This window comes from Larimichthys crocea, chromosome XII (assembly GCF_000972845.2).
Source record: "Larimichthys crocea isolate SSNF chromosome XII, L_crocea_2.0, whole genome shotgun sequence".
NCBI lineage: Eukaryota > Metazoa > Chordata > Actinopteri > Sciaenidae > Larimichthys > Larimichthys crocea.
Genome location: NC_040022.1, coordinates 22,628,700 through 22,656,165, shown reverse-complemented (window position 1 = coordinate 22,656,165; position 27,466 = coordinate 22,628,700). Strand labels below are relative to the sequence as shown.

The 27,466-nt window shown below is 40.8% G+C and overlaps 2 protein-coding genes across 6 annotated transcripts in view; one reads left to right on the top strand and one right to left on the bottom strand.

Annotated features, from left to right (window-relative positions):
• Positions 1-20,848, top strand: part of arhgap17b (Rho GTPase activating protein 17b) — a 21,729-nt gene extending 881 nt beyond the window's left edge. Inside the window, exons 2-21 of one of the 5 annotated variants that reach the window (XM_019277280.2) lie at positions 3,561-3,600; positions 9,744-9,848; positions 10,364-10,440; positions 10,665-10,776; positions 11,080-11,156; positions 11,270-11,372; positions 11,652-11,720; positions 11,884-11,965; positions 12,600-12,727; positions 13,305-13,416; positions 13,499-13,580; positions 13,714-13,794; positions 14,242-14,355; positions 14,458-14,549; positions 14,649-14,787; positions 15,611-15,910; positions 16,569-16,690; positions 16,775-17,188; positions 18,915-18,966; positions 19,500-19,637. In XM_019277280.2, the coding sequence (XP_019132825.2) occupies positions 3,561-3,600; positions 9,744-9,848; positions 10,364-10,440; positions 10,665-10,776; positions 11,080-11,156; positions 11,270-11,372; positions 11,652-11,720; positions 11,884-11,965; positions 12,600-12,727; positions 13,305-13,416; positions 13,499-13,580; positions 13,714-13,794; positions 14,242-14,355; positions 14,458-14,549; positions 14,649-14,787; positions 15,611-15,910; positions 16,569-16,690; positions 16,775-17,188; positions 18,915-18,922 (2,257 nt within the window). In that variant the 3' untranslated portion in view covers positions 18,923-18,966; positions 19,500-19,637. Of the gene's footprint in view, positions 1-3,560; positions 3,601-9,743; positions 9,849-10,363; positions 10,441-10,664; positions 10,777-11,079; positions 11,157-11,269; positions 11,373-11,651; positions 11,721-11,883; positions 11,966-12,599; positions 12,728-13,304; positions 13,417-13,498; positions 13,581-13,713; positions 13,795-14,241; positions 14,356-14,457; positions 14,550-14,648; positions 14,788-15,610; positions 15,911-16,568; positions 16,691-16,774; positions 17,189-18,914; positions 18,967-19,499 lie in introns of all 5 variants that reach the window. The other 4 variants (XM_019277281.2, XM_027285524.1, XM_019277279.2 and 1 more) reach the window with 4 other exon arrangements.
• On the bottom strand, positions 20,475-27,466 carry slc5a11 (solute carrier family 5 member 11). Its single transcript, XM_019277283.2, has 15 exons — positions 27,327-27,466; positions 26,529-26,600; positions 26,294-26,398; positions 26,156-26,215; positions 25,956-26,060; positions 25,764-25,869; positions 25,589-25,669; positions 25,291-25,496; positions 24,438-24,573; positions 24,119-24,226; positions 23,880-24,030; positions 23,270-23,438; positions 22,820-23,035; positions 21,489-21,639; positions 20,475-21,396 (listed from the first exon to the last, which is right to left on the bottom strand). Exons 1-15 carry the CDS (start codon positions 27,453-27,455, stop codon positions 21,164-21,166), a joined length of 2,028 nt encoding a protein of 675 aa, XP_019132828.2. The 5' UTR covers positions 27,456-27,466; the 3' UTR covers positions 20,475-21,163.

The following is a 27,466-nucleotide window of genomic DNA, read 5'->3' as shown; positions in this document are numbered from 1 at the left end:
AAATCTCACAATTTAGACCTATAACCAGCACTTCTTGTTTGGCAAAATTGCTCAAACTAGTTGCCAGGTCATTTTCAGTCACTAATTGATTAATTGGCTGATTGTTTCTGCTCTAATTAGATTAAATCATCTCTATATAGCTGCAAACATGAATTCTGGGTGTAGAACCCCCATTTACTTCAGTAGTGTGACTGATGTGTGCTGTTACTTCTGCAGCTGCACACACACACACACACATTTCCTGATGTGTGGTGATACTGGCAGTTATTACACACACACCAACAATATCTATACAATCTCTTTTCCATCCTCTACGCTCCCACAGGGGTTTCCAGCCCTGCTCTCTATCAGCAGCCACCACTGAGATGATTTCTCCGGTTATAACAGCATTAATGGTGCATGCAGATGATGTCCCTCACAATGACTTTCCAACCAATAGCCTGTAGCCACCACCGGATTCCTCACATACATTCCTCCATATGTTGTGCAAGAGCAGTAAAACTCAACTCAGCCTGCTTACTGAGGCATTTAGTGTTTACAGGCACGCACCCACAGTGGATTACTGCTGGATAGAGTTGGTTGAATTGTTAGTTTTGGTGCCATTTGCAGCATGAGCAAAACAAAGTGGGAGTGATGTAAATATAAATAAAGATATAAAATAAAGGTCCATATGGAGTCAGTGATCACTGAAAAGTCAAATGTCAAATTAAATGCTTTCCTCAGTCGCTATTTCATCTAAACATTAGTTTAGGGCTGCAACTAAAGATTTGTTTTTTTTTCATTATCCTTGATCTGCGAAATGTAAAAAAAAAAATAAGCCAAAATAAGCCAAATTTAATATTAATGAATGTGGGTTTGAATTGAATTTGTCTGCCCGCACGGCTGTTTGTGATGATGTGGTTCCCTGTTTGGCACAGGAAGGGCCAGACACGAAGGGTTTTTGTGGAGTAAGCATTTCCACGTTGTCGTTGTTGCTGGGGACACAGTGGAGGGCTGGGGACGTCACACAGTCACAGATGGGTGTTTTCTATAAAAGAGGAAGCCAGTTTTATTTACATGAGATTGACAAGGAAACTGTTTGATTTAAATGTTGTTGTAGTGGTGTGGTAGAGGATTGCGGTTTAGCAGTGTTTATGAATCTGTGCATAGCACTGGAGAGATACAGTAAGCTTCCACAGAATGCTTTTAACAAAACTTTGATGAAAAGAACGTAATTTTCTCACTGGCTCACTGGTCTACTCTTTGTGTTTTGAGTTCTCTGTCAGAGTCTGGGCTTCAACATCTTGAGAGTCTATTCTTAGAACAATAGCTGCTGGCCAGAGTCGAGCTGTACTCCAGTCAAATCAATGCTAATTCAATATTGATAGGAATCTAAAGATTGCTCGTGTAGCTTTCTCCTTCAGAGGCGAGCCAGTAAAGCCATAATGTGTAATGTGATCATGTGGATCAGTGTGTAAGTATTCTGGCTGCAGATTGTATCTCATGCCATCAGATATATCTAATAAATTTGAGCCTTTGTTGAACTGTTAAAGTAATCAGTTGTGTCATTTAAATAAATCGCATATGTGAGATCCATCTGCATTTGTAATGGATGTGTTTTAAACATCAGTTAGGATGTTTTATCTTATCCTCTAATTTTTTTGGTATTGATATAGAAAGTATACCAATTGTACCAAGAACCAAATACCAAGAACTGTCTGATCAAAGAATAACTGAACAAGATTATAAATCTGACCAGACATTTCATGTCATATAGGGCTGCAACTAGTGATTGTTTTCATTGTCAATTAATTTATCCAATTTATCCAGTGTAGTATGTCTGAAAAGGGCGTAAAATGCATGTCAAAAGATCCCTGAACTCAAGGTGATGTCTTAAAAATGTTTTCTTTTGTGTGACAGTTTAAAACCCAAAACATATTCTATTAATTATAAGAGAAAGAAGCAAGAAAACCAGACAATATTTACACTCTGTGTATGTTTACCAAAGTAAATAAAAGATTAAATGTATGAAATAGGTGCTGAATTATTTCGCCACTCTGTGCCGTAATACTGAATATCCTCATTACAGCATGTTTGGTTAGTATTTAGACTGAATGCCAAACAGCAAATCATTGATCACAGATAATGAAAAACTGTGGCTTATCACTGATTTGCAGCTTCACCATCTTTACTCATGGTATGAGCTGCAGGCAGCCAAAGGCATTTTGGATTAACAATGAGAGGCATTAGTGAGGTAAAGCTGTCTGTAGGGTGTAACTTACAACAGCATTAGGTAATAACTCTTGTGTGGGAGAGGGTTAATTGATCCCTGCGAGATTTGAATCTATAGTGTGGGCCTGCTCCTGTGGAGGGAGGGTCTTTTGGGATTTGTGTGAGTAGATGTAATAAGTGTCAGCGTTGGTGTATTTGTTAAATATCGACATGGTGAGTAATGGCCTCGCTTGCTGGGTTTCACTAGCTCAGCAAGAATCAGTAGAGAAAAACGATTTCTCTGAAATAGGTAGAAATCTGATACGAGAGCTTTGAAGTCACACATGATGATCTGGAGAGTTTGGAAAATTAGAACCATTTCCTAGAAGTTGCAGAGTGATGCCACTATCCTATTTTCCGCACACTGCCACAATATGTAGTGTGTTCAGTGTGTTTCAGCCATCAACAAGCCTCCTCCACACAAACACACACACCTTCTTCCCTGTTGCCATAACAAACAAGGTGGAGATGATACAACAGGAAGTGTGTGCTCGGACAGAGTTGAGGAATCCTACAGGTCCATCATGGAAAACAGCCACAGGCACAAGTGGTGCATTTGTGAATACAGTACATGTTGAGTATGTATGCACAAATGGTAACCAGTAATTCAGAGATACTCTTTTTGAATAATTTCAAACAATTATTTATCATGTGATAACATTCTATTGTGCATTTGGGAATTTGAGGAAATTGCTCCAGTACTGAGCGAGAGTGCCAAAGCCGGTAACCACGGTCAATGTATATCCACTAAGAGTTTTTGTTTTTGCCACGAGAGGCTCAAATTGTGTCTGACAATATTATAGAAAGGTTTCTACAGAGAACAATGTTTTTGTTAAAGAGTATGATCATTTTTGTTGGCTGCTGTATCGCTCTGTTTAATGACATTAGCAAAAAACAAAAAAAAAATGTAAAATTGACCTGTAACCTGGACTATGGAGTCCAGATTGAAAAATACTAACGTTTCCCTTTTAGTATGTTCTGCACCGTGTAACTTTGCTTCAGGCACAAACTGCAGACAGGTCGGGCTGGATTGAGTCTTCTGCTTTAGCGTGATGGTCTTGTTTTCTGTGTGCTCATCAGTTCAGCTGAGTTTAGCAAGTTAGGTCTTGTTTAGCTGAAATACAACAGAGCTCATCAAAGTATGTCACAGTGCTGAGTGAGACAAATCCAAATACTATACTGCTATTATTATTTAGACATTTTAGGTGCTTACGGTGTGTCCTACAACTAATATTATCTGTTTGCATTATATTGTATTATTTAGATTTGTTGTAAGATGTTTGGCTTCATGTTTGTGTTTCCTTTAACAGGGCTGAGAAAACTGAGGTGCTGAGTGATGACCTCCTGCAGGTGAATATGATTTTCTGTTCTTCTCTATCTATCTCTGTTCATATACATCAAATGTGAGGTGGCTTCAGACTCAAACTGTATCTCTTGTTACAGTGGATAGTTTTGAATGTTCATACACTGTCTGGATTTTAAAGATAAATCATGCATCTTAATTAATCAACAGAACATTAATCAGCAGATTGCTAAATTGAGCAAAACAAGCAGTTTGAATACATTAAACCGCTTGTTCTGTGTCGCTTGGCCCCTACATGTCTGAGAGAGCTGCTCTTTCCTGTGGTGTGCCTCAGGGTTCTATCTTGGGTCCTTTATTTTTCGCCTTATATATGCTTTCCATAGGTCACATTATTAGCCAATTTAAAGGTATCACTTATGTTCTGCTGATGATATCCAAATGTATGTGTCCTTTAAGCTTGACTAGGACTACCATTAAGGCCTGGATGACTAACAAATTTTTGCAGTTAAACGCAGACACAGAGTGTGGTCTTTATAATTTCCTGAGAAAGCTTCCAAGGTTGCTCAGTGTACTGGGTTACTTTCTTTTAGTCTTACAGATCTTGGTGTGTATATTTGATCAATTTAAGTACTTTAATCATTAATAAAAACACTGTCCCATTCGTGTTTCTTCAACTTAAGAAACATCGCCAAACTCTTGGCTGATTTATCACAATCACATTGTCTCTGGAATGTCTACAAGTTGTTCAGAACACTGCTGCAAGGCTGTTGAACAGGTCCAGGAAAACAACTTACACTACAGCAACTATCCTATCTGGTTTACACTGGTTTCTCATTAAGTTCAGGATTTATTTAAAAGTAAACTTCTTTTCAAATAGATCTCTTCGGGGTCAGGCACCAGCATGCACATCTGATCAGCTCCATCCTTATATCAGCAGTAGTTAATTTAGGACTTGGCTCTGGCTCACTGATTGTCCTTTCACTCTTAACTGAAAATAATATGTGTTCGTGCCTTTTAGAAGTAGTGGCTCCAACATTGTGGAACACTTTTCTTATATACTTATATTCTGTGGTCTTTGTTGAAGTCTTTAAAAAGCTGCAGACCAATTTATTCAAAATGGCCTTTGTCTCGCATCTATCTGTCTAGTGTTTTATGTTGTGTTGTTGCTTATGTTTTATTGTTTGCTTCTTTTTATTGTTCCATGGTTTCATTTTTAACAGTTTTCTCTTGTAAAACACGTCGTGAAAAGTGCTATACTGAATAAGCTTTATGGTTATAACAAGCATGTTTAACCCTCTTCTGACACATCATAGACTTAATGATTAATTGAGAAAGAGCAGGTTAGATTAGTCCATAATGAAAATAATCCTACTTAACATATACTTGACATATTATTATACAAAGGGTTAGGACTGGAAACCTTTGGACCTAAAAGGGAATAAGTAAGGACTTTTTTGAGTCAGACTATAATTTGTTTTTTGTTGAACTTTGTAAAAGTTACTGTCAGTACATCAAACCATTAAAACTAGTATGACGTATCATACTGAACCATGAGCTGGTTGTATGGTTGTGCCCACAAGAACTGGCACAAAATGTTTATGTGTGAATGTAACTGTGATTCACACTTGAAGAGCGTTATGTCCTGTTAACTCTCTAACCTGCCTTATTTTAGGCTCTGAGATCTCAGTGTAAAACTTCTGTTATAGAAGTCATTTTCTGGGAAAGTGAAATAAGGAATTTATCAAAGGACCTACAAGTTCTGCTCGAAGGCTCTGGTAAAGCCATCATGCCTTACCAGCTTGCTGATGCCAAGTCTGTCTGCAGTCTTGGAGTACAACTGCTGGCATTAAAACGTCATTGGGCGAGTCTTTCATTCAGTAATGCCTCGCCAGCTCAGGGTTTGGCGCTGTAGGAAGGGCCTCATGGTTTTTCACTCAAGGCAAACCCTGGCAATGTTCTGTTATCTTGAAATCATACTAAATCATGCATCGAGAGTGCGTTTGTGTGTTGGGGGATGGGAACACTCCAGCTAGCGAAACTGTGAGATCACTGCTAGGGGGCGGGGGTGGGGGGGTGAAGAAAGACTCAAAAAAAGGTTGGAGTGTGTTTACTGAAAAAAGGGAGCGTTGTGGAAGAAAAAGTAAAGATGAAATCCTCTCATTGAATCATAGAAGTTTTATGACATGCAGCAGTGAACTATGAACCTCATGTGGTGCACACACCCAGTAATACACAACGCAAACACTTGAAAATGATTTATATCTTGTTGAATAAAAGAAGTACATGCATGTTCTGTAATCAAGACAATCAGCAGAGGCTTGTTTTTTGATTTAAAAAGTCCTAATACTTAAATGTATTTGTCTATATTGTCCCTGTAATACAAAGTATAAACTGACCCAACCCTTCCAGGGAATGCTTTCTCTTGTCTTTGGTCCTCGTCCTGAACGACAGGAGCTTTGTGCTGCGTTAGACATTCCTTTAGGTCGAAGACTCAGCGAGGAATGTGATTGTCAGGCGGTCAGCATAGTGGAAGTGTTTGGATGTCTTAACAACACCTCTAAGTTGCCTGCTGTGGTTATGTAAAGTCAATCAGGACTCACAGTCAGTTTTCAGATATGCAACCCGATTACACTCATCTCTGTAAAATGTGCAGCTCACAGTTTTCTGAATCATAGAACGGTGAATTACTTTTGGCATTTTAATTCAATCTCACTTGCTGAGAAAGTTCTTTCCCCTCTTTCCAAACATGAGCGGGGAAAGAATAGTTTTTCCTTTCCCCCTCCCCACATGCTCCCCACATGCTCCCCACACCCCCTTCTCTGTACCGTCCAACATGAAATTTGACTCTATAATTTCCATGGTGTCGTAGTAGTCTTTTCTTTTCCATTTTTCCATAGTCCTTTGCATTGGCTAAGGCATTTATCTTGTTTGGACACGTCCTGCCTCAGTGGGAAAGTTGAGGAGCCTCTCAGACCTGCCTGGCCTCATACAGAGAAGATAGTCAGGCTAGAACCGGTCCCATATCTCAGTATTTTTAATACAGCTTAGGATACATACAGCTACTGTTGTGGAGACTGGTGCATACTCACATCTAACATATCTGTCAGCTAAAATAATAATAAAAGACGACTCCTTTGTTGGTTTTCGTTGTCTTTGGCACTGGCCAACACTGGCTCGGTCTGTCAAAGGAAGTTATATTTGGAAATGTGTTTATCCACTTTCTCTCAAGCGTAAGATGAGAACATCAATACATAGCTTAACACAAGGACCGATTAGCCTCTGAACGTTATACCTCGTTGTTTAATCTGTTCAAAAACTGAAGACTAAAACTGAGATATTGTTGTTTTATGTGTATGAGCTGTTACTTGGCTGGTCCCAGTAACTTCCTGTAGTCTTGTCATCACCGTGTGGTTGCCAGGCAACCAGCAGAGACTACAGGAAGTTACTCGTCCCGGCCAAGAAATAGTTCGGCCCTTGTTGTAAAATGGCGAATTGTCGTTTTTACACTCGAAAATGAGATATAGTGTGTTTAATTAGTGAGCTTTACATGTGCTGGTATGCACACTTTGTCACAGGCTAGCTGTTCCCCCCTGTTTTCAGTCTTTATGCTAAGCTAAGCTAACCAGCTGCTGGCTGTAGCTTTTACAGGCGGACATGAGAGTGGGATCGATCTTAGTATTTCCTGAAATGTCAAACTATTCCTTTTAGCAAACATGTTGCATTTGAATCCTGTTTCTGTTGCGTCATCAGCTAACCAGACGGTTAGCCATCCTGCCAACAAGGTCAGCCAAAGCAGCTCAAAGCCAGAAAACAAAATCGTATCCACCCGCCTGGTTCCTCTGTGACACACTAAACGTTCCACATTTTTGTGCTGTGGAAAGTCAGAGGTCGACAGCTTGCACTGTTCACAATTTTCATTCCTGTGCAGGAAAAAAAGAAAAAAAGATCTCAGTAACTGGCTTGTAAACCTTTGGACAGCTCCATAACTGGAGGGGCAGGCAGAAGGGATAGTAGAGTTTGTGCTTGTCTGTGATCAGGGAGTTTTCTCTCTTCTTTCAACTCAATGACTTCAGTTTGTCAAGAGTATTTCTGTGTGTGTACGAAAGTCCATAATTGAGTTTCCCCCCGAGGACAGATCTCTTTTTTTGTGAGCACAGTAAAGCCTGTATGAGACACGAGACTGGCTAATTCAAAGATCATCAGACTTCTTTGTTAATGAGTTAGTATGTCAAAAGGATTACTGAATCTATGCCATACATCTTAACATCATCTATTGTGTAGATAAGAAGGTACATAGAGAAGAAGAGCTAAACTTTGACACATTTGGTGTGTGTCCTAAAGGTCTTTTTGGTGTACACTCATGGGAAAACACTTCCATCAGCAGAGATAATGCTGTCACCCAGCCTATCTAGTCCGCCGTACCGTCACTCAGGCCTCTCTCTTTCGTTCTTGGCGATGGTTGTTGGAGGTCTGGATCCAATTGAGGCATCACCAGATAGAGCTAGACTTCCATGCATTAATCAGAACCGGGGATCAGCTGAATGGTGAGCAAATCAATTGGATCCAGGACGAGGAAGCCAAGTCCAGCTGTGGTCTGGCATGGAGCATACAGCTACAGGAAAGAGAGGAGGAGAGAGCGAAGGGAGAGGGAGGAGGAAAAGTTTGTGTGTGTGTGTATGAGAGAGAGAGAGGGAGAGAGAGAGAGAGAGAGAGAGCCCGACAGTGAATTAGTGGGGATGAAAGTAAAGGAAGAAGATAGAGAGCAAGATGGGGATCAGACAGCTAATGAGGGGCAAATAGTGCAACAGTGGGATGTTTACACTGAAACAGGAAGAGGAAGTGAATACTTAAGAGACAGACATTTTGGTCTGTCATGCATGTTTCATATCTCCATAGTTTAGTTTGGTTTGTTTGCTGCAGTTTGGTTTTAATAGTAGGACAGTACCGTGAAAATCAGCCGGTAGAAACTTGAAACTTGAGGCTTGTCATAGTTACGGTATTGTCTCGTGAGCAGTGACTGAAAACTCTCACTTGTGGTGCATTCGAGGACAGCGTTGGATGCTGTGAAAACCCTCTGGCCTGTTTGCTTTTATCTTCTTTGCTCTTTCGCTTTCAGGTTCATGTAATTGGTAGGCACGGCAGGGATTACCTAGGCCCATTGCTTCCAGTCACACTATAAAAGATGTCACCTGTTCACATCTCATCTCTTTTTGCAATTTAATCCTGTGGATATTCAAGCTGGTTGTGTCAGTGCCAAATGGCCTTTTTCAATGCACGAAACTACAAAATGTAGTAATTCTTTAACTCTTGGATACACCTTTTTAATATTTCTTTATACATCCAGCCCTCTCCTGTTGGATTGTTCTTTAATGCACCACACATTTTAGTTGTAATATGTGATGAAAATGTAATTTTCACAGGTTAAATTGATAATTTAAAGGATTAACTGCCCCTAACTGTAAACTTAAACCGCCTCCAAACGTTTTTCTGTCGAAGTTTTCTGTTAACTTACTGTAATCCTTTGTGTATACTGTTCTGTTGTTTATTCCAATGAGTTGCTGCACTGAAGAAGCTGCTATGTAGATTTTACATTTGAAGAAAAGAGAGCAAATGTCTTGGATGGTTAATTAATATTGTCAGATAAACGTTATAGTTTAGGTATCATAATCTGTATCAGGAGAGTAAAAGTTTGATCTCCAGTTTCAAGTCTCAAAGTACAAATTAATCTGAAAGCATATCTCATGCTCTGGAAAGTACACATAAAGTAGAGGTAATGTGTTAAAACATGCAAAACCACCATACTTTAAATAACTGCGTAACCAGTAGATCAGGCCACCACAGGCCTGCAGTCAGAATGATTCATTTGTTTTCTATGATAATACCTCTGCATGAAGTCATCATATGTAAGACAAAGAAGCTTTCCCTGTTCTTCCATCAGCTGGTGTTCGTTATCAGCTGTGATTTCATCTGGCTGTCAGTGCTGCCAGTTTTAACAGTCAAACAGTAAATTCAATAACAAGCAGGGTGGAAAGTTTAGAGATAGATGTGCGCTAGTGCAGCTACTGTGTTTTGATTTGTAGCTCTCACCTTCGTTGTTTCCATTGAACTGGAAAATATGTGTGAACTCTGCACACAATAGGTCTTGTTTTGTTTTGTTCTGAGTCTCTAACATTTTGTGTCCTATGTGCAGATTGAGAGGCGGATGGAGCTGGTGCGCTTGGTGTCGCACAACACGCACAAGAGGCTGGTGTCCTGTCTGCAAGGTCAACTGGGCACAGACACAGAGAAGAGACATGTAAGAAGCACTTCACCCTCTCCAACTTCAAGCTGGCCTGTCATAACCTTGTCTTATTATCTCAGCTACATTCTACAAAGTCAGGATCACTGTGAAAAACTTTTCCATTTCGCTGTAAGAGTGACTCAGAGAAATGCTGGTGTAGTATGTAGCTCATACAGAAACTGAATAAGGGTGAATCACTGTGATACCGTTGTCAGGATTAGCAACGACCTGCTATCTTGTGCTAGGAACACATTGCTTCTCCTCTTATGTAACACGCTGATATCTCTGAGTGTGTCTCAGGAGAAAAATATTCAGCTCTGGCTTCCTGCCAGCTTCACTATCACTGCATGACAGACCCACCTCAGCTGTAGAGACGCACGATAAAACGGGCTGAACTCAGAGAGAATCAGAGTTATATGTTGCTTTGTCTGTGACATATATATATTTTAAATACATGCAGCTAATAATGAAGTTATCTATTGGCTATTTATTTACCAGACATTTTAAAACTTTCTCTGCTCTGCTTGCAGAAAAAGCTGCCTCTGACGACGCTGTCCCAAGCCATGCAGGAGGGAGGCAGTCAGCTTGGAGACGAGAGTCTGATTGGGTGAGACGCAAAAGTTGAACCACAGCAGTATCATAAGATAAGATTTATTATAAGAGTAGAGTGTCTGTCTCAAAAATGTATCCTAATTGACCAAAATTCAACATTTAAAGTGGTTATTTGAGTTAATTGACCCCTTAGTGTTACAAGAACATTGTCCTCACTGTGAGAAAAGTAGTGATAACCCTTGTATTTGTATACATTCCCATTTCTGTGCGTGTATGCAGCAAGATGATGGATGTGTGCGGGGAGGCAGAGAGCAGGTTAGCGACTGAACTGATGCAGCATGAAGTTCAGATTGAGAGAGACATCCTGGATCCTCTCAACCAGCTGGCAGAGGTAAAAACAAAGCAGCTTCATCTTCATACTGAAGTGATGCGTTCATGACCTGCCTGACCTGTCTGTATTTTTAAGTTTTAAATTTATATTTTTGTGGCTTAGAAAGATTTGTTTTTAACCAAATGAGTTTTGCCTGGAGCGTTCAGTGCGCCTGCCTTGCCAAATCCAACATGGCCTTTGGCATCTTTTTATGTTAGATTACCGGCCTGCATGAATCATATTAACAAAATGTTCTCACGGGAAAGGTGTTATCACAGCTGTAAAGTGCGTGTGTACTCATAAGACTCACTGTTTCTCTCACAGATAGATATTCCTAATATACTAAAACAAAGAAAACAACTCGCCAAGTTGGTTCTGGACTATGACTCGGCCAAGACGAGGTACACTGGTTTATCATTTATTTAGCCCGATCATGTTCAAGTGTTAAATGCAATGCACACTTTCATGTTTTTGTAGACCTCCTTTAGCATCTAAAACATTTCTCCACCTGCAGGTGGTACCAGGCAACAAAGTCCTACAACCCGACTATGGCAGCTAAGGTCGATTCCCTCAAAGACGAGATGGACGAGGCTCTCAACAAAGTAGAAATATGCAAGGTATATTTTGTTTTTAAATTTGTACATTCCAGCCAGGGCCTCTTCATGAGGTTAGGATCATATCTTATGAACTGACTGAACAAAGGAAGCCTTGTAACAGGAGTGGATTAGGTACAAACATGCTATGCACATTATTAGGACCACGTAATTAAAGGTCATTGCTTTGTCATCTGGAGTTCATTTGTGTCTAAATGAAAAGTGTTTCTGTGTGAAGCAGAAGGTTTAAGGTTACAAAATGTTTTGCCGTGTATGGAAATATATATATATTTCATCCTACAGGACCAGCTCTCCGCAGACATGTACAACTTTGCTTCCAAAGAGGGAGATTATGCACGTTACTATGTCATGGTGGGTACACCTCAGTTTACTGTGGATTACCTAAAATGGAAATGTAATGCAAATATGTTTTATTTCACTATAACAATATTGTTTGGTGATACAATATGAATGACTGCTTCACTATATGCCAAAGAGTCTGTATAGATGACCTGTGTTTATGTTTGTGTATCAGTTATTAGAGGCCCAGGCAGACTACCACAGGAGATCTTTGGCAGCTCTGGAGGCAGCTATACCAAATATCCAAGTACAACAAGGTGATCTCTTATTAAAACCCCAATATATATATAGTCAAGATAACATTCATGGTTGTTTATCAATTGCACAACAGTCAAGCCGCTTTGTACTCCGCTGCTGATAAACGAGACGGGCTTGTCGTTGCTTGTTGGATTTAAATCAAGTCAATAGTTGGCTCGTTTCCCAAGTTTTGTACCATTCTCATCACTGTTGTGGGACCAGGAATTGCATATTTCAGCCTCAAACGCCTCAATGTGTCTATGAGAGGCTTTTATCTCCTTTGTGAAACCCAGCAGCACAAATTAGCATGAAGCTTCATTGTCTCTGACTCTCCCCTAAGTTGTCATGCTGTTAAGTAACCAGTTTAATCTAGTTTCTAATAAACTTTTAGTATTACTGTGACAATAAAGCAGTAGGATGAATCAGGTCATTACATTGAGAAATACGTTTTTGTTAAGAATAATCCATCCCTCCAAGTCAAGCTCAATGTAAAACAACATAGATCTAAAAAAAACATGATATTAAACATAGTGTATTAAACTTAAATCTTTTAAAAGTTGGATTAACCATTGAGTATTCAGTGTCAACTAGACAGACACAAAACAGAAATGCTGTCATACTCACAAAGACGCTGATGATGCTCTCCTCTCCCAGACTCCTGGATGGAGAAGCCAGCGTTCGGCACGGCTCTGGAGGAGCACCTGAAGAGGAGTAACCGTGAGATCGCTCTGCCCATCGAGGCCTGCGTCATGATGCTGCTGGAGACTGGCATGAAGGAGGAGGTATGAATGAAGTGATAGCAGAAGAGAAGGAGAGACTTTGGTAAAACAGGGCAAAGTTGAAGGGTTAATTAACCAGAAATTTTGGACATGAAGTCTTACCCATATAACATCACTGCTCCGCTTTGTGGGAGCTGGAAGGAGATGTGGGCCATGTGGACTGCTCTCTAGAAATGATGGCACATACAGTCTGGAAACATCTGCAGCCAAGTTGTGGTCAGTTAGCCTTGAGGCTGCAGGAAAAGGCACTGTGTGTGTGTGTGTGTGTGTGTGTGCAAGGCATCTGTTATCCATCAGTATGTTACTTTTACCATATCACTGGACTCCCTAAGGAAGACATTTTTATTAACGGAAACAAAACGCTTGCTGTACGTCTGTCTGCAACTCATCCCGAAAGAGCCACATCTCCCTTGACTTTCTCAGTCATTCATTGGATGGTACACTTTATATGCTTTACTTCTCCTTTCCTGATACCGACCCAGACTTACTTCTTCAATTTAAGGATTGAAACCAGTCACCTGTCGAGAAAAAAAAGCACTGTCAGGTGATTTTCCTCTACATTTTTATTTTTTTTTTGCAGGGTCTCTTCAGAATAGCTGCCGGAGCTTCAAAACTGAAGAAGCTAAAAGCAGCTCTGGACTGCTCCACCTCGCAGCTCGAGGAGTTCTACTCTGATCCCCACGCCGTCGCCGGTACAACCTCTTCTACAAATCCACAAAAAGTGAAACCATCTGGTGCAGATCGTTCTCTCATAGCTTTTCTCCTCATACACAGGAGCCCTGAAGTCCTACCTCAGGGAACTTCCTGAACCTCTAATGACTTTTGGCCTGTACGACGAGTGGCTACAGGCCTCCAAGTAAGAAGACACACAGACCAACTCTTTTAATATCCTGTAAAACACACTCAGTATGCGCTAATAAGCATTAAACTTTGAGCTTTAGATATTCTGGTACTAGATAAACTAATATATTTTGTGTGTGTGGTTGCAGTATCTCTGACTCTGATAAGAGGCTTCAGGCCTTGTGGGTGACGTGTGACCGTTTGCCAAAGACTCACAAGGCAAACCTCAGGTAAGGGCATCTTCACTTGTGTTTCTGAAAAATATGTGTGTTTTTGCCACAGCAGAGGGTTGATCTTTGTCTCTAACAGAAGTTATTGTATAGAGGTAATTTCTGTTCTGTTTTTCAGTCGAGACACTACATAGTCGATAATAGAAACCCATTTTACCGGTGAGGTGAAGTCATTTCGATGCCTTATTAGACATCTCATTAGAGCACTCACTTCTGCTTAGAATAGTGGTTCCAAACCTGGGGGTCAGGACCCCACAAGAAGTCCCAAACAAATGCAACAGTATGAGAAAGAAAAAGGACTGCTCACAACTCATGTCCACACTAAGGTCACTCGCTGGAAGGGGTCACAATCCCATCAGCTTAGAATATCAGTTAGCTGGGTAGCATAAAAATGAATGGTTGCAGTAGCATTGATGTGTTTTAAAGGAACTGGACTCTCTGTTGCAGGTATCTGGTGAAGTTTCTGGCTAAGCTGGCTCAGGACAGTGACGTCAATAAGATGAGTCCCAGCAACATTGCCATAGTCCTGGGGCCCAACCTGCTTTGGGCAAAGACTGAGGGGTAATAACTCTGTGAGCTGTCACCTCATATTTATGTTACCTCTCTGAGTTAAAATGAAGCTGAGGTCGATAAATCTTCCTGTCTGTCCCCGGTTGTATTCAGGACGCTGGCAGAGATGGCAGCAGCTACATCTGTCCATGTGGTCGCCATCATTGAGCCCATCATCCAGCACGCTGATTGGTTCTTCCCAGAAGGTAAAACATCTGTGTATTGTATTTGTAATAATACATCTTCTCTTTACCATCATAATTTCCATCATATCTTCCCCATCATTGCTTCCTTCTTCCCTCCAGAGGTGGACTTCAACGTTTCAGGCATGTTTGCCATGCCCACCCACCCAGCCACCCCAGAATCTGAACCCAGCCTGGAGAGGAAACGTCCCGGCAGCCTGGTGGGGCAGGACGGGGACAGTCACACCCCCCGTAAAGACAGGTACCTGTCTCGCCCCAACCTCAGCCTCAGCCTGCCCCTCACCCTCCCGTCCCGTCCCAAGACACTGAGCAGGCAGGAGTCGCGGGGCCCAGCCGTGTCGGCTCTCTATGTAGTGGCCAACGAGTCCATCACAGTTACTGAAACACCCACTGAAGATCTGCCCAGTCCAGACTTCAAGGCTGTGCCGTAGTCCAATGTAGCTCCCATGAATATATTTACTGAAAGCCAAAGAAGGGAATGATGTCCTGTGTGATGTTTGCACCACATTTCTGTCATGTTTAGGTGATTTTAACACAAGCTAATGTTTTCCTCAAGGTTCGTACTGAAAATGATGAAAAAGCTGACATTTTTATGAAACATTTTTCAGTGTCATTGGGATACCATTTTGTCTACAGCTATAATTCTCGTGTGTTACTCCTGTGTGTACTCTGTTATCTCCTTTGTTTCCAATTAAAGCTTAGGTCACACTGTAGGTTGCTGGTTTTATGTTTTGTGTGGGCTTTCTCTTTTGCATTTTGTTTGTACGGTGTGGCATCTGTCTCTTCTGTTCCTGCAGAAATGTCGCAGTTCAGAGATTTTACAAAGGTCAATGTCATGTGGTTTTATGTCCTTTTTGGGTTCTTCTTTCTGAGCTGGTTTCGTTGAACACAGGAAGTGGCGTCTCCTTCTGTTTCTCGCACCATCTCTCTCTGTCTGTCTGTCTGTCTGTCTGTCTGTCTGTCTCTGCTCTCACTGTTGTGTCTCTCGGTCTCCTGCTCTTTCATTCTGTGTTATGGCGTGTGGTTTGCCCTCCTGAACTCTCTCCCCTCTCCCCCCTCCCTAGCACTGTTAACAAACAGCCGGAGCCTGCTCCACGTAGAGCCAACACTGTAAATAGAAAGCAGCCACAGCTAACCTCACCCACCTTCCAACCCCCACTGCCCCCTCCGGAAGCTTGGGTTCCTGTCCAGCCTGATCCCCAGCCCCAAGTTCCTTTCCCGGCTACAGAGCACCCTGGCGTGAATGGTGGTGGAGGTGTTGGTGGAGGTGGTGGTGGTTGTTTTGGAGGTGGTCTGGGTGGTGGGGTCCAGGTAGCCACAGTGAAACCTCAGGTTGTAACCCAGCTCAGCGCAGAGGAGAGCAGGTAAGGAGGAGCGAGCTGAGGTAGCAACAATAGTCCTGCTCCGCCTGCTCGCAGCCAATCAGCCAATCCGGAGCTCAGCCAACCTTTTTTATGTTTGTCATGTGTTTGATTCGTTTTTTGACGTTTTTTCAGCTCCCGAATCAGAAGTCCTAAAAAAAAAATCACAAGATAACAATGTCTATTACGTCCACAGCTTTTAATGTGGCTTTGTTGTTGTTTTTTAACAAATTAATAATGTAATGCAACAAAAATCATGTGATGCTTTCATTACAGGCTACTTTTATCCTCCCCCCTGCTTGTTGTGATGATTGATCAAACTTTATTTTGAAAAATATACTCCACCTCCTTCTTGCCTGCCTGCCAGCGTGTCTGTCTGAGTAACTACTTTGTGGCAATGTCTGATTTTGCATGTAACACATGACTGAACAATGGTTTTTGCATCCTCTTCTCAATACTTCTCTTTCTATTGTATTGTTTTTTGTTATTCTTAATGTGATAACCTTCATGTAAAATTACCCTTTGAATGGAAATATGTTTGTTTTATTATGCATGACTTCTTGCACCGATGCAGCACTTCCTTGTTCAATGTAAAAAAAAAAAAAAGATGTGTTGAAGACATGTTGATGGATTAACATTTAGATTTGTTGTATTTCCACAGCCCGGCCCGTGAGCTCATGTCCACCCCTCCACCCCAGAGGAATGGTGCGACCCATCTTACAGTAGGAACCCCTCACTCTCAGGGTGGATCCAGGGGGCCTAGTCCACATATGGTTCGCAGAGGTGAGTGAATTAACATTCCCATTCCCATTAGTATTTACTGTTATTATTGTTAATGTTATGTAATCATTATTTTAATCCCTGAAGGCACCAAGAAGCAGGCCCCAGCCCCGCCCAAACAGGCCAGCCCCTTTGCCTCCCATCCCAGTAGCACCCAAACACCCGGCTCGCCTCATCACCCACCTATCACCCCCCGACGCAACACCAGCAAAGACAGCCTCATCCATGCCCCGAGCCACCCGCCCCCGCAGCCTCCTCAAGCCCACCAGGCTCAGGGGGAGTCAGAACCCTCCCCACCCAGCACTCCCACCCCTCCTGACACTCCGCCTCACGATGGCCCGCTCTCCAACCCGCTGTCTTCCTACCACTCCGGGTCTCTCCCTCGTCCCTCCAGGCCAGCTCCAAGGCCACGGCCCCGACCCAGCATGCCGCCGCCCCCTCAACCTGCAGCAAATGACGATGGCAATGGCATCTGCAGCTCCGCCTCCAAGATCATAACAGGTAAACAGTCTGTTTTCTCACAAGTCCTGTTTTTATAGATAATATAAGAAACAGTATTCAGTATCATATTTAAATGGTAACAGCAATGCATAAAAGTAACTAAACATGTTGAAAACATAAAGGCTCAGCAGAAACCAGGAAAGAATAATAATAATAATAATAATAATAATAATAATAATAATAATAATAACATTTTATTGTACTCATTCTTAAAACAGGCATTATTCTGTGTGTATGCGTGTGTTTGTGTGCATGACATGTGAACTGTATGTATGATCAAGTTTTTTGAGTGGAAACTTTCATCAAGCCCCAAATAGAGCAGATCTGGCCTCTGGCCTAGTGCTGTGGTGCAAAGAGCAATGACAGTCAGGGGTGAAATAAGTATTCATAACTAAAAGTAGCAACACCAAAATCAGAAACTATTCTGTTACGACTCAAAAGTCACGTATTGAAGATCCTACCTAAGAACAAGCACAAAAGTATCATCAGAAAAATGTACTTGAAGTCCCAAAATTAAAACTACCCGTTATGTGAAAAGCTCCGGTAATTGTGATAATAATACAGATGCATTCATGTTGTAGCTGGTTGAGGTGCATGTATGTTTAAAATGTAAAATCATAATCTGCAGGAAAAAAGCTTTTGGCAGTGTTGGAAGTACTCAAATCTTTTACTGAAGTAAAAGTAGCAGTACTACACAGTGTAGAAATACAGTGATACAAGTGAAATACTAAAGATGAAACTTAGTTTCTTATTTTCACAACATAGTTTTTTCATGCGATTTTTGGCTATTTAGCTTCTATTATATTGTCTGTTAAGTGGAAAGAAGATAATGAAGATGCCCAAAATACACATTCAGGACTTTGTTTTATTATATTTGTCTATCTCTGTCTGTAGATATCGCCAAAAGTTAGCATTAGATAATTCCTTGTGCATATTCAAACATAAACTTATAATAATAGTCCTAATGTAAGTAATCAACTGGGGACGTTTCATGGTGATATGTGTTAGTTAAAAAAAATGTAATTCACCTGTAGTGTCTCTATTTAAAAGGTGCAATATGAAGAATTTGAGGGTTTGTAACATGAGAAAATGATCAACAGAATGTGGAGAAACAAGATTTGACGTCATGTCAAAGATGTATTGTGTTGCAGAGATATCTACTAAAGTTAGGATGCTAAACAGATAACTTCCACCCATCCTGTCTTGTGATTACACTCTGTGCCTCAAGAGGCGATAGTCTGACAGTATACCTCATCATTTATTTGTTAATCATATTTTGTATTAATTATTCTGTGTTGCTAAAGTTGATTTGCAAGAGTAAAAATTACTATATTTGCCTCTGAATCTTAGTGGAAGTACAAAGTAGCATAAAATAATCAAGCGTAAGTACCTCAAAGGCATTAAAGTACTTGAGTAAACATACTCATTGAAGAAGAATACTTTGATATACTTTTACTCTTCAGGCATTTAATGAAAGATGTAACTAACCACATCTTTAGCGATGTTTAACACTGTTAAACATGATTTCCTTGTGTAGGCATCGACAGAAATCACTTGCTGCTCGTCTGCTGATACTGTATTCAGTATTGAGTGATTTCAGCTTCCCTCTCAGGGCATTACTGTATGTAGTTTTCCTGGCTTTTGGTTTCACTGTGTCATAGTGCCTCACACACTAAATGTAACTGTGGTGATCTGACGCATGACAGAAAATGTGTAAATATTGCAGATGTCTGAGCTGCTGCCCTGCCTGTAAGATGAGCTTTGCAAGGCAGGTAATGGTAAGGATCTGATTGGCTGATGCTTCGACCTTGCTTCTTGTGTTCACTGCATGTGTGTGTGTTTGTGTGTGGGGAAACACTGCATTCAACAGGCTCCTTTTTATAGTGTGAACCTGCTGGCTGTGCACATACTGTATACATATATTTATGTATATTAGTATGCATTTGTCCTGCACTTTAACCCTGCTGTGCAACAAAAATAACACGCTTGTGATTCCCACACCTTCCCCTAATGCTGCTAACAGTTTCCTGTGACAACTAACATGCCCTTAAACATACTAAACAGACTTTGAACAGAAAATGTGTCGCATTTAAACATTAACACACAAAGGATTCTCTTCAACCTCCTCAAAAAATGATACTTTACTGGAACTATTATGCAATATTGACTTGATTTAATGGAAAGATCAATCCTTGGTGTCTTAACTGAGTGTGTAAAGCGTGCAGCGCGTGCACTCACGCAGTTTAAAACACTATTGGTTCTTCGCTTGAACTCTGCTTGCTGACCCCCACCACCTAACTGTCCTGCACAGATGGAGGCCTGGTCCTAAAGGGGCCTGGACGAGCCCTCATCCCTGAGGTGATTGTGGACCAACAAGGGGATAGCTCTGCTGGTCAAGAGCCTGCCACCACCCCAGACCTGCTTCTAGACCCTCAGATCCACACAGAGAGCACCGCTCTGTGAGGGAAAAAAAAGAAAAAGAAAAAGAAAAGAAGAAGAAGGATGATGGAAAATCCTCCTTCTCTCTGCTGGTCCACGTAACGGATTCGAATGCTTAGAATCAAATATCAGACAGGTAACTCAAACCTATCAGTTAACTCCAGCTCTTTACGCTCCACTCACACGATGCCAGACTGCTCTCTGGAAAAGAAAACGGCTGCCTTTTCTTCAGTTTTTTTGCTGAGACTTGAACCAGAAACCTCATCTTACAGTGGTGGTATAAAGCACAAAACTCCTGTCCAGCTACTAGACATCATATCACTTTTGTCCTAAATACTGCTGGGTGTGTAAGATTGGACTGCGCAGCCTTGCTAGACTCGAGGCTATCAGAACTTAAAATCTCTAAGCTGACATAGCAGCTGAAGCTTTTAGAGCTTTCACTTTGTCTCCTGCTTATTTTTTTAAATGTTGCTATCAATACTAAAGGTTCAATGCTCTGAAAAAACATTCATTCAGCAGCACAGTTGTGTGGCGATATTTGAGTGTTAGCCGGATGCTGGTTATCTATTTATCATGCAAACACAATCACATTCTGAAATTTCCATTTTCAAAATTGTCATTTTAAACTGGCTACATGTGATGTTCAGCTTAGAAGAGCTTTTCAATGACCGCCACACACTAAACATACTAATGTAAAGGACCAAAGAAATGGATATAGGCCAAAGGAAATGTAAAATTTAGAGCTTTATTATGGTTGCTAATGACCAAATATTTCGGCAAGAGTGCAATATCAAATGCAGTTATCTTGCACAGTAATCTTTGGTATTTCAGGTAGTTTTACTTCAAGTAACCCATTTTATTTTGTTTTTCATCTGAAATTCCATTTGATTTCATCTGACCTGATTTACCAAGCTCCAAATTGATGCTCAAAGATGAGCTTTTATCATAAAAACGGGATTTTCTTAAGACACTGATTGTGATAACTGTGTTGTCAATACAAAGCCTGTAACTGATCACTCCCACTAAAGCTCAGAGCTATGACCAAATACAGCCAAATAATTCAATTCTTCTTCTTTTGTGTATTATTTTTTTTATTGCAGCTGACAATCTTTACCTTGTTGGGGTGTTTGATTATGTTTTTTTTTATTTCTTTATTTTTATGTTGGCTTTATCATACAATGCATCATTACTCTTAATAATTAAAGATTGTTCAACATTTTACAGCGTTGTCAGCCTCTTCTCAAAAGTTATTTGTCAAACATAGTTATATGTCAAACAAAGGTGGATACAAAGTGTGGAAAAAAAACTTCACCTGCATCAGTCATCATAATCATTGAGTATTAAATATTTCCATGTTTCCTTTCCATGTACAGTATGTCGAGTTTGGCATATGATTCATTTACAAGCAACCGTTTTAGGGAAAATAGCATCACTGTATGAACATATCTCATTTTACTTCAAACTAGAAGAAAGTGCAAGAAGAAAATACTGTACACCCCAAACACCATGTGTCCATTAAGAGTCATAACCTGCCTGTCAGCCCCAGTAGCCAATGATGAAGACAGCTACAGAGAGGCAAATGATGAGGTTGACGTTAACGATGTGTCGTAGACATGGCTTTTCTTCCAGAGAACAGATGGCCCGTTCAGGTTCAGGAGGCGTCACAGGATTACTGTCTTCTTTCTTCCTTCTCTCCATTCCACACAACCAGTAGAGGGCAGACATCAGCTTGGACTGGCTCTGGACGCTGGACACTGAGGATGAAGAGTCTGGAGACACGAGAGAGAGAGGGTGTGTTTATCGGCAAGACTGACAAATGGTCAAATGGAAATGAGTAATAGCACGCAGGACAGAGACCCACCTTTCCTGCGGTGACGTGTCTTTCCATTGCTTCCCTCCATCTCATTCATCTCAGTAGTAATCTCCTCTAAGGTCTTAGTGCCTTGCTCCACTGTGACTTGCTCTTTGGGGTCCACTGCGTCAAACCTTGTGAACCAGGTCAGACGACTGATCTGTTAAAAAACAAACAAAAAAAAAAGACATGAAACACCAAACAAAAAGTTAACTTCCAACTTAGACATTACAGAAGTTTGAAATCTGTGTGCTGCAAACAATATCTGTTTGCCTTAAAAATACTCTAAGGTGTTGACACCTAGTGGTGCTGTAGATTGAGGATAATCAGCTGTGGAGGAGGAAGTGTTTGAGCTGAAGTATTCAGATCCTTAAGTCAAAGTCTTGAATATCACTGAATATCCTTCTTAAATAAAATTATGCAAGTATAATCAAGAAAATGTGTTGAACGTAAAAAGTACTCAATGCAGAAACATGTTATAGTGTTATATATTAGATTATTATGATTTTAATGTAAAAGCAGGATTTTTTTTGCATAAAACTACTGTTTAATTTATTATTTTAATTGAATTTATATAGCACCAAATTATAACAAACTTAATCTCAGGACTCTCTTCATATAGAGCAGCTTTAGACAGTCAATATATAAATAGTGAGAAATGCCTTCACAATTAACAGAGGCAAAGTGACACCTTATTATTAAGCTTAAATTATTAAAAATAAAAGAAGATTGTTTTTTTTTTCATCTTTTTGAATCATTACAGTAACAGCTGAAGAGTGACAGGAAGTTAGAGAAAGCGAGTGGGATGACACACAGCAAAGTGCCACAGGTCAAAATGAAACCCTGGGCCACTGTGGCAAGGCCTGAGGCTTTGTACATGGGCTGCATATGAACTACTAAGGCGCTGCACACTCGGGTAGTCCAATTTAAAATACCATATTTTATACTTTTCATATGTTTATTTTGCAAAATTCTTGATTTGTAAAGTAACTAAAGCTGTCAGATAGGTGTCTAGATGAGTGAATTTATTTTTTTTACAACATTTCTTGTAATGTAGTAAAGTATAAGTTGAAGTACCTCAAATATGTACTTGAGTAAATGTACTAGCACCACTGGTTAAAATGAGAAGAACCTTTATATCATGTGCGATTAATGGACCATAGCAATGCTCCAGTAAAAGAAGAAGACTGATATAAGCTGCATATGTCAATGAAAAATCCCAAAATTAAATTCTACATCTCAATCATGATGATGACTCTCTTAGGAATATGAGATAAAGATATAAATAAATAAATAAATAAATATAAAAATGCAACAGAGAGTAGCCCTAAAGCCCTCACCTGTTCTGGTTTTGGTTTCTCTGTAGCCAGGCTGATTACGACGACCACAAACAGGGTGAGGAAGGACAGCATCGTGGAGAAGTACAGGTAATGGACGTATTTCAACACCGCAGGCCTGTCGTCCTCCTCATAGCACAGGGGTGCAGGGTAAATGAAGTCCAACAACATGCGGATGCAGCCCACCAACAGGCCGATAGTTAGGCCCCAGAATGCACCCTGAGGAAGAGGAGTGTCAATGAAGACCACAGTCACACATTTCATATGATCCAGTCAAAGCAGGACTCAAAAACTGTAGCAAAGTATAGGTTTTTAAAAAAATATTTTCCCCTCATATTGCTATGAAATTACATAAATGTGAACTTATTAACTAATTAATAAATAACTATTCCTTACTCCTTCTCAGTAAATAAATAATATTCTTCATCAATCTGACCAGATTTTTTACCATACCTTCTCATTAGTCCTCTTCCAGAAGCAGCCCATGAGGAAGACGATGGAGACTGGTGGCTGGAGGTAGGTGCTGATGGACTGGATGTAGATAAAAAGCTGGCCACCCTGACTGGCCTGGACAACAGGAATCCACAGCACAGACACCACCACCAGCACAAGCACGAACGCCCTGCACGTGAAACATAAGATCTGCGTTCTTAATGTCAAATTATTCAGTTCAGAACTGCAAAGATGTGTAGGGAGTGAAAAACATTCAGTTATGAGTGTGTGAAGGCTAGAAAAGAAAATCTGGTAAAGTCGTTACTTAGGAATATGTGGAAAGAGGGGCTTTTGGTTTGGGAGGGCATGACAGAAAATGTAATAAGTGCATTATAATGTCATGTGGCTACTTTTTAAATACAGCTGGTTTAAGTGGGAATAACATATTCTATGGTATATAAGCCTTTAACCTTTAACTTGAGATCACAGTGGAAAGAGCAGAGAGCAGGGACGCCCTCTGTGGAGTGTTCTTCATAAAATGTTGAAAGTTTACAAAAAAAAAAGAGACCTAAATTGTGCTCCAAACCAGTGCTGCAGTGTACCAAATGCTTTTCCAGAGGTGGTCACATACCTGCCCACTAACATAAGTTCCCACTCAGTTGCATGGGATCTGAAATACTTCCAGAGATCCATGGTAAAAATGGTGCTGGCACTATTGAAGATCGAGGTCAGAGAGGACATGAGGGCAGCGATCATTACCGCCATCATCAAACCTCGCAGCCCTGGAAGGGAAAACACACAGAGGCTGGCATAAAAGAGATGTATACAGGCACACATGTATGCAGCAGAAGGCAGGACAGGAAACAATACCTGTTGGCAGAAGCTCCATGACCAGTCTGGCGTAGGCGGTATCTGAACAACCCACTGGGTTTCCACAAATCTGTTCACACAACTCGGGGTCTGCACACGCCACATCATCTACACAATATCAAAACACACAACACTCAATCCTAACTTTAATCTATTTAAAAGCATAATTTATTAAACATTAAACTCTCAAACACCAACATCTGTCTGGTATTTAAGACCTGTTCATTCTTTTAAGGTGTTAGTAACTATTCAAATTCATTTATAGCTTAACTTAAGCTGCTGGCTTGATTCATTAAAATATATTTTTTTAATACCGTACCTGTGTAAAGTATCCTGCTGATCATGCCGGGCAGCATGATGACAAAGAAAGGCAGGATCTTCAGATAACAGGCCAGCAGGGATCCACCTTTTGCATGGGTCAGGGTTTTAGCAGACAAGGATCGCTGCACAATCACCTGCAGAGAAACACTGACCCTCAGTTAACTCCCAAGGATGGCTGGTTAGTGAGCAATTAAGTTATGAAGCGGTATGTAAATACATTTTAATAGGGGGCAGTTTAATATGGATCAGAATGGATAAAGAAATCACTTGTCGGCTTGTGTTGACCTGTTGACACAGGTGTATGGCAAGTATCCAGGTTAAAGGTTTTATGTGCACACATTAGATAAAAGTGCTGAACTAAGAAGACAAGAAATGCTCATTAAAACTACTCATGTCTCAGGTTTAGCTGGTTAGAAAACTATCTTACTGATCGTGTATAAAAGGGAATTTTCAATGTCTCTGAAGAGCAAAACATGCCAAATTCTCAAGATGGGGACTTGACTATGAAGACTCTTTCATACCTAACTTCAGAGAAATTTGTAGGATAACATAAACAAGATCGAAAAACACTAAATTACACTTTTTTTTAAGATAAACGACCTCTTGATATTAGTGAAATAAGTAAAAGAAATGATGGTTTAGTTGCCCTCTCTGTAGAGATCTGGCTTGCCAGCAAATAATCTACAGATGAAACCATTTTTTTTCTATATCCTGAATTGTGATATTTGGTTTTACTCACACAGTTTAGACATTTATCATCACCGTATTGAACCTGCAATACCAATTCTCTATACTTTCCTTTGCTCTTATTTGTAGAAGAAAAGTGCTACCCATCTTTTTCATTATAATACCTGGTCAGAACACCAGTACCACATGGAGGGGATGGACATGCCGATGATGACCCCAGGCCAAGGCAGGTCAGAGTTCACTGGGTCTCTGAATATGTGGAAGGAGTCATGTCGAGGGATGCCACAGGTTGAGTTTGGCACACGAACTGAAGGGATGGCTTTGCCGTATCCCTCCATCAGAGCATTCCAGCCTCCGACCTCCACAAAGCCTCAACGGGGGGGGACAGGAGTAGTCAGACACACTGGACTACAAAGTGCTGGTGATGTGTGAGTGTGTCATGTGCAGCCAGATTTAACTCACTGAAGCCCATGAGGGTAAGCGATCCTGCCAGCATGATAGCAGTTTGTACAGCATCTGTGTAGATAACTGCAGCCAGACCACCTGAGACATGAGAGAGACACAAGAAGCAAACAACAAGATCTTAAAATTTCTAAGCAAGAGGTGTTTAAAATGGAGACGGAAGGAGAAAGGTCACCTGCTACAGTGTAGAGAGCTGTGACTGACAGCAGCAGCACCACAGCCAGGTAAATGTCCCACTGTAAGGCGAGCTGGATGAAGAGTGCACCTGCATACATGTCCACCTGGGCCAGAAGCACACACAATGGGTCACATGTAGTACAGATACAAGATAGAAAATAACAAAAACAACTTGTGCAGAAAGTCATACCGATATCTTTGTGAAGATGTAAATAAATAAGGACAGGACAGTTATAAACAACTGTGTTCTTCTCCCACCAAACCGTTTCTGCAAGTATTCTGGCATGGTCGTCACCTGAAAACGAGAGAGAGATCGAAAATGATTATGAAGGAATGAACGAGCAAAATTATGCCCCTGCACATCATGTGTGATACGTGTTGATGCCTCACCCCAGAGGCGATATAAATGGGCAGGAAGAGCCATCCCAGCAGCAGCACCATCAGCATACCCTGTAGAAATATGAACAGCAATTATGTTCAATGTATCACACTTGTTTTCGCATGAAGAGCATGTATACAGTATCTTACATTCCACTCATATGCAATAGCGCCAATCCCTGCTGCAGCTCCTGACCCTGCCAGGCCGATGAAATGTCCACTGCCAATGTTACTGGCAAACAGTGACGCACCCACCTAATTATAGATGAAAGTGTCAGAATCAGGATCATCAGGATCGGCAGAATATTTAGTCTCATATCTAAATTCAAGCCACTAGGACTTGCTGTCAAGGGTGATACACATATCTTCATAGCGTTTGACTCACCGGCCACCAGGTCATGTTTTTCCCAGCCAGGAAGTATCCATCCACTGTGCTGCGCTTCGTCCTCCACATGGACTGGTAGAAAAACAAGAAACCTCTTAAAGACTCTAAAGAAATGTCGATTCATAACACCTGAGAAGAATGTTACATTTCAAGGATCCCAAGCTAAGTGAAAGGACAGCTCTATTCAGTGCTGTATCAAGAACTAAAATCTGGCACCACACTTTGGTGATGTTGTATCTCAATCAACGAAAGTCATTGAATTGTTATTCAAGGTGTTGACAGGGTTGGAGGAAAATCTGATCCATGCAACAAGATCCCAGATAAAATAAAAGCTGCAGGACCTGTTACTCCAGCACTTCCTGTTGCTGCATCGCAGTTCTGCTTCCTTTTAAAGTTAAAATGTTTGTAAAGCACTTTAAAACCCTTAGCTTAATTATGGGCCTTATTTCCATGCTGCATGTAAACGAGCAGAACGTGTTGGGTTTGTTCATATTCATCTTGATCTGCTGCAGTTTTCTTTTGACAACTGTAGTTCTGTCTCATACTTAACAGATGTTCTGAAAAACTTCAAATGTTCAGACCATAAAACACTTCCTGGATTCAAACCTTTTTGCAGTGATGGTAGATCACAAACAAAGATCAGTTTATAGTACTGGATATGTGGTCATCATGCTGGACAGGTTGTTGATGTGTTTAACAATCCATTATCATCAAATTGTTAATAGTAAAATCACATCTCTTTTGAACATGCAAATGTTTGGCTTATTCATGCAGCATGTTTCCCCCCTCTGTACTCACCCAGAAGCCAACAGCCAGAACAAGTAGAAAATAGACTACCAGCACCACTATATCCACAGTCTCCAGGCTAGTCCTGCCCCCTGGAGGAGGCGAAGAAGAAGGGGGCATGCTAGTCGCTGTAAAATCCATTCTGTCACCTG